Genomic DNA, 13,518 nt, shown 5'->3' with positions numbered 1-13,518 from the left:
TGATACCCGTTTTGCCTCCTGATTCGGGGGTCTGACATCAAAGGCATAACAATCATGTGGCAAATTTTCCGAAAAAAAAACTAATGAAGGAATAACCTTCATATTCTTCCCTGTTATCACCATTGTAGCATTTTCTGTCACCATAGAGAGGTTTTACAGCTTTAGCTTATGAGATTTGTATTAGAACATTACAATATTGCGAATCAAAATTTTATGACAAAATTTATGCTAAAAATTTATAATTTGGGTTCTAAGTCAAAATACACATTCCCTATTAAAAACAAAAAAAAAAAAACAACAACAAAAAAAAAAACGAAAAACTCTATATGGTGACATAATACATTATCTCTGTGATAACTGGAAATTTTCGGACAATTTCATGGTTCATGGAATAGATTCTGAGAAATATTTGACATCGAAAAATGAATTATTGAGAAAATAGCAAAAAGCTTTCAGTTTTTCACATTTTTCTTACCACCTATACCCTTTTCGACCATGTTTTCTGTGCCTTTAAAGTATATTTTGATAAATTGCACTTCAACAATATTATTTCTAAGATAATAAAATATCGTTTTCCACCAAAATCTCTAAATCAATTTTTAAAAGATTTTCCTTATAATTTAGAACCAAACCGCCCTTTAAGTGAAAAAAATTGAAATAAAGGGAGGAAAAACAAAAAGAAAACAAAACATCAAGGGTTACTGAAAAAACAAAACAAAACAAAAGGAAAGCATTTCAGCGCCTAAAATTGTAAAGCGGACTTCAATACGAATCTGCAAACTAGCTTTAAGACAGCACAAAAGATAAAGGAGGATGTCGAGTTTTTAAAATTTTTATTTTTTAAAGATCATCGTTTTATTGAGAAAATGTATTGTGAGCGTCTTTTTTAACAAAGGTTTTCAAACTTTCCATTTCTAGAATGATTAAATTAATAACAAATAATTAAAAGCACAGATTGCTTATAGACAAAATAACAAACATGCCAGGTAGCCTGTCCGCACATATTTAGAAGTCTGATAACCAAACGTAAGTATGAGTTTGTTTTAATATTGTGGTAATGGGGAATATCTAAGGTGTTTTTAGCGCGTTTTCTATAACCGCAATGAAACCATAAGAATTTGGATTACCATGTTTGTAAAATAAATAAATAATTACATATAGTATGTGCCATTCTTTCTCGAATTTAATACCAGACTCTAATCACTTTGCAATAACATTCAATTTCCGCAGTGCAGTTACACAAAAATATAGTGCACAACCTGATATTATTATTTGCCTTTTAGACGTTTGTATAATTTCCTGGGGCATCTGTATGTGCTTGACAATTTTACGCCCGTATCTATCTAATAGGGTAATGCGTATGTCCAAGGAAGAACACACCGCCAGATGGATAGTACGGGGATTCGAACCCAGTACTTTATTCTATAGGTCAAAACAAGTCTAATGCGTTACAATACTTTGTACGTCAAAAACAACACATCATCCGAGGAAAGGAGAACAGGTAAAGCAACCAATTTTGTTTTTACTTTTCTTGAATTGTCTACTAAATGGTTGTGTTGATTGGATGACAACTGCAACCTTTATCGGGTCTGGCGTGACCGCTGTATGATAAGACTACTGGACTCCGACCACGGCCCTGGAGTGACCACACTGTACAAGACTGTTGTATTCCCACCACGACACCGGCATGACCACACCGTACAAGACTACTGTACTCCGATCACGGCACTAGCGTGACCACACTGTCAGACAAGACTGCTGTACCCCACCACGGCACTGGCATGACCACACTGTACCACAAGACTATTGTACTCCGACTACGGCCCTAGCGTGACCACACTGTACAAGACAAATGTACTCCAACCACGGCACATGCGTGGCCGAACTGTACAAGACTGCTGTACTCCGACCACGGCCCTAGCGTGACCACTGTATGACAAGACTGATGTACTCCGACTACGGCCCCAGCATGATCACACTGTGCGACAAGACTGCTGTACTCCCACCACGTTACTGGTGTGGCCACACTGAATGGCAAGACTGCGGCACTGGCGTGACCACACAGTGCGACAAGACTGCTGTACTCCGACCACGGTAATGGCGTGACCACACTGTACAACAAGACTACTGTACTCCGACCATGGTAATGGCGTGACCACACTATACGACAGGACTGCTGTACTCCGACCACGGTACTGGCGTGACCACACTGTACGACAGGACTACTGTACTCCGACTACGGTACTGGCGTGACCACACTGTACGACAAGACTATGTACTCCGACCACGGTACTGGCGTGACCACACTGTACGACAGGACTGCTGAACTCCGACAAACTACTGTTTATTTTCCTTCAAACATTCATCCATTAAAATGACTTCCCCACTTTTTAAACAAATCCTCACACTTGGGACCTTTCTGAAATGTTAGTGAGACTTTTAAACAAGTTGGGGTGGATGGATATTTAAAGTCCCAATTTTTCTGCTAAAATTAAGAAGACAAATGTTTGTGTAAGAGTAGAGTGGCACAGGCCGTAAAGTCGACAGAAACACGCACGCACACACACACACAACACAGTTATACAATACGTTTTTTAGCTTTTTTATCATAAAGTGTCACTTCAGTTCCCATTGGAAACATCTATACATATCTTAACGACCCCCCCCCCCTTTCCTCATTCTCTCCTACACATAATCTATCATTATCTGCCTTTCTATCGATCTAAATCCAACATGCAACCTTCCCCTACGGTCTCGCTCCTTCCGATCGTCTCACTCTCAACAAGCAATGAATTCTCTCTCTCTCTCTCTCTCTCTCTCTCTCTCTCTCTCTCTCTCTCTCTCTCTCTCTCTCTCTCTATCTATCTATCTATCTATATATCTATCTACCTCTATCTGAGTGTGTATGTGTGTGTGTGTGTGTGTGTGCGTTTGTGAAGGTGTTACCAAAACAGCAGAAAAGACCAACCAAATACACAAATCAATCCAACAAACCAACAAACGCCTGGAACAGATCAAGCCTGATAACAACGTGCTAACAATGTAACAAAATGTGAGTGGGTGACAGAATACGAAAGGACACACCAACAAGTAGCACTCACACAGACCGACAATATAACACATAGAAATGATAATTGAAGTATACCAATGTGTTCATAAATAATAAAAAATATTATTATTATTTGTCTGAGGTTACTATATTAAAAATGTAAATAGCATATCAAGTTTGCATATTAATGTTTTTGGGGTTTTTGTTTTTGCTTTTTTTCACTACTATTTTAAAGAAGAAACAATCACAGAGCAGATAGATAGAAAGTGAGATAGATCAATAGAAAGAGAGAGAGAAATAGAAAGAGAGAGAGAGAGAGAGAGAGAGAGAGAGAGAGAGAGAGAGAGAGAGAGAGAGAGAGAGAGAGAGAGAAAGAATACGTTATATTTACGAAGAGCATAATAGTTAATAATTAATAATTGTTTTAGGTCTGATTTAACTTCATAGTTTAAAAATGCTGGTTCTTAATAATATGATGTATGGTCAAACTAGTGAATATATAACTTGTAGCACGGATGTGTTGCTAAACATTATTTTACAGCCGTGCTCTGGAAAAACACATTTTTAAACATTTGGCCAGAAAACTCGTCTTTCAAATATAGATCGATTTGATTTAAATGCCTCTCATCTTGGCAAAAACTCTCAAACCCGGGACTTCGGCGAAGAACGGCAGATTAGGGGAATGCGTTTGTCACTGGCGATGTCCCTGAGTTGTATCCGACACAGTCAATGCTATTATACGGACAACTGTGACGTAAATATTTCTTACGGTTTCATGGCTTCAATAGTGTACAAACATCCCAAATCACACCAACTCGTGCGAACGCTAAGATGACAGTTTCCTCTGTTTACGTCCTTGCAATTTAATATTTTGTCACCAATCAAGGGACTGAATTAGGCATCAAATGCATTCACTCAAGAATACCAGCAACTGTTGTTGATGTTGTTATTGTTGTTGTTTCTGTTGTTTCGGCTGTAGTTGATGACTTTATTGTTGTTTCTGCTATTGTTAATGTTGTTGGTGTCGTTGCTATTTCTGTTGCTGCTTTTTATAAACATTTTGTTAATGAGAAGTAGGTGTCAGGCTGATATAATATATGTATGTGTGTTTGTGCGCATGTTAAATCGAATGCGTTTGTGCGCGCGCGCTTGTATAATTGTAAGCAGCAGCAGTGGCGGCAGCGGCATCTCCCTAGCATGAGATTCATTTGAGTGAGATGAGTTAATCCAAGACTGACACAACAAACTAGCGGGGCAAAAAGTGCACACATCGATCATCCAATCGCGGGGAAGCTGTTTTCACATTCATTAATATAATTAATGAATAAAATTAAGATAACAAAAAATAATATAAATTAATCAAACGATTCAAAACCAAACAGAAATTGAAAAGAATCCAATCAACAAATTGGCTTTAGGGATAAAACACAACGCACGATACACTCCTGGTTCATCATAATTAAAACAAGTTTTAAAAACTTAAAAGAAAATAAATGAAAAGAAAAAAAAACCCAACAAAACAAACAAACAAACAACGACAAACAATTAGAAACATAAAAATAAAAAATCATATCACTGAAAACAAAATCGACTTGGATTAAGAAATAACACTTGAAATACAATAACTGGTGATAATAACGATAATAAGAGAAATGTCCATCCTCTACTCTGACCATGACACAATTCACAGTGACATCATAGTAATATATTTATATATGTGTGTAACCAAGCCATGACTATCAACACTTCTACTATTGAGAGAGAATACAAGGATTACTCACGTGGCTTCTTCTGCTCCAAATCTTTCTTGTCGGTACCTGGAGATCAAAAGAGTTAATAGGAGGAAAAAGAAATGCAACGAGTGTGGCGGGATTACTAAGCAACCAGGTTAATCAGGTCTGCCAACCAGCAATGGTGGGGAAATAAAAACAAAACAACAACAATAATAATAATAATAATAATAATAATAATAATAATAATAATAATAATAATAATAATAATAATAATAATAATAATAATAATATAATAATGATAATAATAATAACAATAATAATAATAATATAATAATAATAATAATAATAATAATAATAATAATAATAATAATAATAATAATAATAATAATAATAATAATAATAGACAATTTAAAAAAGGAATTTGGTAGCCTCTCTCCTCCCCGTAAAAAAAAAACATAATAAAAAAGATCAAATGAATCTCATTTTACTAATTCAGTATATACAAAATATTAGTAGTTGAAAATACGGTTAAATGTGATAAGATGACTCAACAGAGAGTTGACCTCATGTAGCAACCTCATGTAAATTTAATTGAGAATAAGACTTTTTCAAATTAAAAACCCAAAATAAGAAACACATCTAATCCCTTTCCCAAGAAATATAACAGTCTATGAGAGTTGGCAGGCCTGAATAACCACCGAAACATCCTCTAATACAACAGGAGGCAGAGCTAAACCTATAATATTTATAATCATTTATATAGTTTTACAAATTATAACTATACAGCAGACAAAGCGTGCGGCTAGAGGGTGCTCAAGGTAGACCAAAATATTAAAAAACTTCCCTGCTTAAAAGATGGGAGATTTAGGGCGGGGGAGGGGAAGGGGAATTTAAAAATATATTTTTTTTTTTGCGATTTGCTGAATAAATAATATGGTAAATTTAGCACACCATTTTATTACACGGAGTCAAAGACTCCAATTCATCAACTCCAGTTTCTCCTCTCACAACTCTCACATGATTTCACTCTCTCGAATTAGTGTTTATCGACTGTCTGATTTTAAAAAAAACCCGACTATAACTAGAGTTTTCATAATTTTTAAAAGAAAAAAAATAATTTCTATTCTCCGTACCACACAACTATTACAACTTGCTAGTGAAGCAAATCATCAGGCTATGCAATTTGGTGACCATAAAAAGACTATTGTGCCATACTCTGGAATAACCCATATTAAAAAATTTGGCCAAAAAATTCGTCCTTCAAATATCGATCGATTTAAATTACCCTCATCTTGGTAAAAACTCTCAAACCTGGGACTTCGCGAAGGTTTGAGAGTTTTTGCCAAGACGAGGCTCATTTAAATCGATCGATATTTGAAGGACGAGTTTTCTGGTCAAAATTGTTAATATGGGTTTTTCCAGAGTATGGCACAATAGTCTTTTCTTGGGTCATTTGTTGTATATAAATACTGTATAGATATTCGTTTATTTCACTATTTTTAGCCTAACTTCCGCTTACGCTATGACGTAATAAGCAACAAGGAAAGTCTGGCAAAAAATTACAACATACAGGCTATTTACGAGTAGTCTAGTCCCAAAATAATTCCAGATTTAATTCTAGATCACGAAATGTGCTGAATTCAGATTACAGAGGTTCCATGTACCATGTTCAGCGTCGATTCAATCATCTAATCAACTACGTCAAAATTAACATCTTTATGACATAAGATCACCAGTGACACATTGAGTTTTTGTTTTATCAGAAAAAAAATTGAATAAGGATATCGTTTCAATTATCACGATTTCCTCTGTTTTGCTAGATAGATGAGAAACAAATGTTAACAAAATAGAAAAATTAAAACCATTTATTACATAGGAAGAAGAGAAGGGCTTCCTGTATTAAGGCGGGGGGGGGGGGGGGGGGGGGGGGGGGGGGCTCCATCAAATATTTTTGCAGTTATGATACAGTATGATGCTATCAGGCTTACCGGCAACTCAAACACGGTGACTTTTTGTCTGATTTTGACACAAATGCTTTAAAATTCAATTTAAGCGGAAAACACTTTATGCTTTTAATTCAATTTTAGCTGTAACCAGTTTAGCAGTTTGGACACTCTTCTCCCTATGCAACAGACTGGCAGTGAAATATGTAGACAAAATAGAACGGTGATGGAGGTGGTAATGACATCATAATAAAAAGTGATGCTACCTCAAAATAAAATTCCAGATTCTATTTCTCCATAGTTAAAAATAAAAAGAGTATATTCCTTAAATATAAGTTAGATAACCCCACGAGACAGAAAGAAATGTAGGAAGAAAGAAAGAAAGAAAGAAAGAAAGAAAAAAAGAAAGAAAGAAAGAAAGAAAGAAAAAAAAAAAAAAAAAAAAAAAAAAAAGAGAAGAGAGAGAGAGAGAGAGAGAGAGAGAGAGAGAGAGAGAGAGAGAGAGAGAGAGAGAGAAAGAGAGAGAGAGAGAGGAGAGAGAGAAAAAGAGAGAGAGAAAGAGAGGGAGAGAGAAAGAGAGAGAGAGAGCAGAGAGAGAGAGAGAGAGGAGAGAGAGAGAGAGAGAGAAGAGAGAGAAGAGAAGAGAAGAGAAGAGAAGAGAGAGAGAGAGAGAGAGAGAGAGAGAGAGAGAGAGAGAGAGAGAGAGAGAGAGAGAGAGAGAGAGAGAGAGAGAGAGAGACTCAAAGAAAAAAAAAAAGCCATCTTTGAGAAAGTGAAAAAAGAAAAGAGAAGCAAAGCAAAGAAAAAAAAATACCCAAAGCAAACAAACGATATAATAAAAACCCAAACAAGGGGTGAATAACAAGTAGGTAAATGTCCCATGTTTTATCTTCCCACTACACATTATATAGACAACTCTGATCAAATCCATATGATATTATAGCACAATAAACTAGCCAACATCTCTGGTACTGGTAACATTGACGATAATATATGATATATGTAATTTTGTGCCAATACAATTTAATATTCACACAAAGAAACGGAAGTACACAGTACTCATAATATATCCTAGACAACAGACAGGGGATCTTCCACGTGATGACGGATGATCAAACATCTAGTGAAGCCTCATTTTTAGTTGCTTCAAATTCTGAATCGACAAACTTTATATGTTATGAAGGATGATCTAATGATATAATATATTAAAACTCTGAGGGATGATCTAATAACATATATTAAAACTCGCCAACAACAAAAAAAAAAAAAAAACAGAAAAAAATAAAATAAAAACGAAACAAACAAAAAATTTAAAAGAATAAACATTTTTTTTTTAAAAAGCCACCAAAAAGAAATCAATTATAAGTAAAAAATATCGTCTTAAGTACGATGCTCTGACAGGCTAAGGGTAAAGACACCATGAAAAGACAACCAAAACACAAGGCGTATTCTAATATATCATAAACAATACAGTCCGCCCTATTCTAATGTTACACATATTATCATTGATAACTTAAATTTACTTCAATGACACCAAATCGCGATCTGTTCGTCAATGCAGAAGGCGAGACAAGACAAGCCTCTCTAAGTTACACGAGCAGGAGAGAGTGAACGTGTGGAACACTAAAGCAACATTAAAGACTTCAAATGATTTTGTTACCTTTGAACTCTACCAATCGCACTGAAGTTCCAGGATATGGGTTTAATTTGGAAAGAAAATGAAAAGTTAAATAAATATGTTTCACCTGACAATAGCAGGATGAGTGGATATGGTGGAATTGATGAGTGCGTCTGTCGAACAGGAAATCTGATTCACAGTATTATATAATATTATATATAATATAAAATCATATTACTATCACATTTCTATTACACTTGTGAGAATCGACTGGCAACCTTTCAAAGACCTAAATATAGATTGAAGTTACTGAATTCGTCTTGGGACAAAGAAATTAAATTCAAGATCTGTTCAAAAAGTGACTGGATTTTAACTATTCTTGCGTGAATGTGGCCAACTTGTACGCAACAGAGAATCATTTTTCCCCAGTAATTATCATTTACTGAGTAGTTGACAAAGTTGTCGACCATTCTGGCACCCAAGCTTCAAGTTTTTATGCTTTTGATACTGTTACTTTCCTCCAGTCTATCCATTTTCCTATACGGAACCTTCAACTTCTTTCCTTTGCCAGAGGCTCACTTTTTATTCTGCTTTCCATGGGTTGAAATGTTACAACTATCCATTACACATATAATTTGTTTAAGTCACCTTCATTCATTCGACATGTAATTGAACTGTAAATAATTTCCATGAAAAAGTGGAAGGGAATTTAAGCTGAGACTGTTCCAGGCTAAAAAAAAACTTTAAAAAAAAAGTCATAAGAAAAAGACTATTGCCAACACGTGTAAACAAAGAAAAAGTCTCCAGTGGTTCAAACTGAATGAAAATTAAAACATGATCATTCCAAGAAATCATATGAAACTGTCAAAAAATACATTGAGTGATGTCAAACGCGCCAACCCTAATAAAGATGACAAATCGGTTGGAGAACATGTGATTTCATTGTAGCCCAGGTATAGTGACGAATTGGATAGGAAAAATGGAATGTTGTAATACAAAATAAGACTTCAGAGAAGAACGAAGCGTGCTAATTTACCAATGGAACCTGTTTTTATTCTTTAAATATGAAATAATGGACAATGGTAATTGATTACTATTCCATGACAATGATCTGAGCTCAAGATCAGACATTTTGATTGAAGATAAAAACAAAAGAGTCAGTCCATCCCACCTGCCAATCATCTTTTCTTTTTTTTTTTCTGTTACCAACAAAAAAAAAAAGAAAAAGATATTTACTTTTCAGAATAAGCAGGAAATTTGAAATACATCCAAGACTGCCAATGGCGGCATTAAAAAATGAGTTCCATTAAAAAAAAAGTTTCTTCTCTGGAATGTTGCCTTAAGGTGCTGGAGGAGACTTCTTTAAAGAATATAAAAAGAAATAAACTAGAGAGCAAACTCCCTCAATTTTTGTGTGATATCAGTCCATTGCATTTTTTAACAGACCCTAAAGGTGAAATGATAATTTTACCTTTATTCTGTATTTCTACTCGATCTTTCTACTCTCATGTTTAGTGTCACTTATGGGCAGCAATTCTTTACAATGGAATCTACGACCAACGAAATAAATCATACCATAAGAATTTCAAGCTTTCCTTTTTGTCTATTTCACCTATTGATAAATGCTACACACTACCACCACGGAGTATCCCATTATGATCAACATGAAATAAAATTGATAACTGCAGTATTTCATTATGATCAACATAAATTAAAAATGATAACTTCCCTATCTAAAAGTTGGCATAGACCAATACATAGCTATGGGATGGTGTGTAAGCGAGGCTAGCAATAGAGAAGGAATGCCTGCAAACTGTGCCCTGCATATATATTTCCTGACGTCATGAACAAAGAGAACGTTATGATTAAAGAGGATTGACAATAATGTTCATTAGTGCCCATAGGCAATTTAAAAAAATACTAAAACCTTCTTCAGTAGATACTGCCTATAACGGTCACTCAAGACAATGTAAAAAGAAAATATGCAGATGCATTAAAAAGCAGTGGCCATTAGCACAAGTGGTTGTTATGAACAGTTAAGGGCAGTTTAATTGTATGAGTGAATTTAGGAGAACAAGATTTTAGAAAACAATAAGGCCTGACAAATAGTGTACATCTGTGAAAACAATCCTCGTCGTCATAGAGTTCTCTATGTTCAATGAGAGCAACAGGCTGCATCAAGGAAACAATAACCCAATGTTGGAAGCATAAAGCTCCAAATGATCAACCATCTAGTAATTATTAACCAAAACCTATGTGAGACACTCAAGGGAAATGGTCCTTATGTCACTGGAAGATCTTTTGAGACGTGAATAATAAAATGTTTTTTCTTCACTCTCTTATAAAAATTGAGATTTCCAATCAATATGGAAGTCTGTTCATTTCTGCATGCTTTAACACAATTTTAATGTAAAATTTTCCCTTTAGAAATATTAATCTACTTTTTCTTACAAGGGCACTTTATACATTTAGAAAACAAAGCCTTTTAAACCACTTATCTAGAGATTGTCAACTTAAAATGCTCATAACTCAGCCAAATCTTAACACATTTTTCATGAAATAAATGGCAAAATGTAGAGAACTGCCTATTTTTTTACACCATGTCAATTACTCGATTTCATTAAAAGGCGACTTATGGACATATTTTTCCTTGAGTGCCTAACATATTAGTTCTTATCTTTAGGAAGGTAGATGAGATACATTTAGTGTATATAGGTGCTTAACAAACAAACAAAAAACAAAAACAAAACAAAACAAAACAAAAAAGGAACAACCATTGGTGGACTCTAAAATGTCTGTTACTCTCAAACCAACGAAAACAAGTAAGAATCTAAACTAAATTAAACAAATCAATTACAATGGGTGGTCGACTTAGCTGAATAAAAAATTAATCATGAAAACTTATCAAATGAAATGACAAAAGCAATATGGTCATCTTTGGTATTATAAAGTTTTCAATTGGCAGTATTAGGATTAATTTCAAGGGAGTTTGATATCAAAACAAGTTTATCTTTATTTGTATTTTATGCTTCTTTGTTGTTGAACGAGTTGCAACATACATGATATACATTATATATAGTTCAAAACTCATTTAATAATGTGCCTTAAAACTATTCGATATTTTATGTCATAAAATAATATATAAATATGCAGTCTTTCCAATCCAAACACCTCCGTTCCCAGCATTTTGTCTGGATTACAGAGACATCAGGGTACTGGAATCAGTCCCTTAAGTGTACAAATAAAGAGAGAAAAAAATCTGTCCCCAGGCATCCTGTCTGAATAATGGAGACATCCAGATTGTGGAGTTCCAGATTAGAGAGACGTGATTGTATGTAGAAGAAAACATTGGGACCCCTATTGCAACAAAAACAATGAAAGTACCCTTGTCTAATCTCTCATAATTTCATCAATTTAAAAAAACCACTAATTTCGGAACAAAATCTTGTAACCATGATGTGAAACTCTCTTTTTCAAATTGTTGTAAAAATAATTTTACAAAAGACAAAAAAAAAAAAAAAAAAATCTAACGAAATCAACCTTCTACTTCTAGAAGACACGCTTAACCATACCAGCTTCTTTGTCGTCCTCCATGGTCTTCTTCTTCTTCTCCTTCTTCTCTTTGTTACCTCCGTCCTCATTGTCTGACAGGAGGGCGAAAATAATACCAGTTTGGGAATTGTGTCCAACAGCTGTCACCACCATTTTACCACTTCCCTCCATCACGTGAGTGCCTGAAACATGAATGGCAATTGGAAAATATAGTTTCAAATAGGAAAAAAACAAACATGTTCAAGTATTTACCCCATCTCTCTCTCTCTCTCTCTCTCTCTCTCTCTCTCTCTCTCTCTCTCTCTCTCTCTCTCTCTCTCTCTCTCTCTCTCTCTCTGTCTCTTTCTCTCAGACACACCCACATCACACACATGTGCTTACACACACAAGAAAGACAGTTAAAAAAAATAACAAAAAAACAAAAAAAACACAAATCAAACCTAGAAAGAAATCCAAAAAGGATGTCCATTCGTTCATGTTGAAGATACATACTACAAGCAACTGCTGAAATTTGACAACAACATCATAATCATTCTTTTCCTTCTTTATCATTGAGGCAGTTGAACTATCTAGCTTTATAAAACCAAAAAATAGAAGTGATGGGGAGATATGACTATAATTGTAAGAATCTGGAACACATGGCCTGGGTGAACAAGAAACCAGAAAGGAATGGTCAGGTTAGAATGACCAAAATGTGTGGCATTTTAGTTTTGTTTTTGTCATTTTTACAAATTAATTTCATTCTCATCAATCCAATATAAAAATTCCCCCCCCCCCCTCCCTATATATATATATATATATATATATATATATATATATATATATATATTAAATATATTTATATATATATATATATATAATATTAATATATATTATATATATTTTTATATATATATATATATATTTATATATATATATATATATATTCAACTATTAGTTTCTGAAACACCCCAATACAACAACACTTTAAAGTGGTAGGTCTCATATCATTTGCTTTTCTGACATGCAATTTCAAACCATTAACAATCATTTATTCCTCCCTATCCAATAGTCACACGACATTTCACAATTTCCCCATACCTCAAACCACAGCCCATCATCATCACCATCATCATTGTCATTCCTGTCTGTCATTAAGTTGACAGGTCTTGACACTAACTCAAAATCAATCAATACAATCTTCGAATACCCAAAGTTCTTAATATTATTCCGGGATCATTGAATGAATGACAGCTAACATCACCTCACCTCACCTCAGTCTCTTCCTGACGACTATTGTTCAGGAGAGATTAGAGATGATCCCGCAGCCGTTTGATACCATTCATCTGTTTTCTGCCCAGCGAATAAGAATAAGACTATCCATCCTTGTAAACTCTTTAACGTTGTGGACTCATTTCTGTTTGTTTTCTTGCAAATTCTTTTTCTCCTACCTTCTAAAGTGTAAAATAGTATTGTTAAGCTTTATCTATTTGATGTTGGGGCTCTTGTGGACTTGTCAGTCTTTCTTATTTCATCCCGTCCATATTAATTTGTCTCGTCTTTCCAGGAAATGGTGAAGAATTTTCTATGACATTCATTCTCCGAGGCTTGTAGTTTCTTCATGGATTCTATTGACAGTGCCAA

At 34.6% G+C, this 13,518-nt stretch overlaps 1 protein-coding gene across 12 annotated transcripts in view; it reads right to left on the bottom strand.

The window, feature by feature from the left end:
- Positions 1-13,518, bottom strand: part of LOC144974958 (plasma membrane calcium-transporting ATPase 4-like) — a 242,006-nt gene that overhangs the window by 81,763 nt on the left and 146,725 nt on the right. For 7 of the 12 annotated variants that reach the window (XM_078918512.1, XM_078918508.1, XM_078918505.1 and 4 more), the window contains one exon: positions 11,916-12,077. In XM_078918512.1, coding sequence (XP_078774638.1) covers positions 11,916-12,077 — 162 coding nt within the window. Of the gene's footprint in view, positions 1-8,385; positions 8,407-11,915; positions 12,078-13,518 lie in introns of all 12 variants that reach the window. The other 5 variants (XM_078918514.1, XM_078918507.1, XM_078918506.1 and 2 more) reach the window with 1 other exon arrangement.

This window comes from Berghia stephanieae, chromosome 6 (genome assembly GCF_034508935.2).
Source record: "Berghia stephanieae isolate SIO BIC M18660-M18661 chromosome 6, UCSD_Bste_1.3, whole genome shotgun sequence".
NCBI lineage: Eukaryota > Metazoa > Mollusca > Gastropoda > Nudibranchia > Aeolidiidae > Berghia > Berghia stephanieae.
Note: the sequence above shows the minus strand (reverse complement) of the source record. Positions and strands in the feature narration are given on the sequence as shown.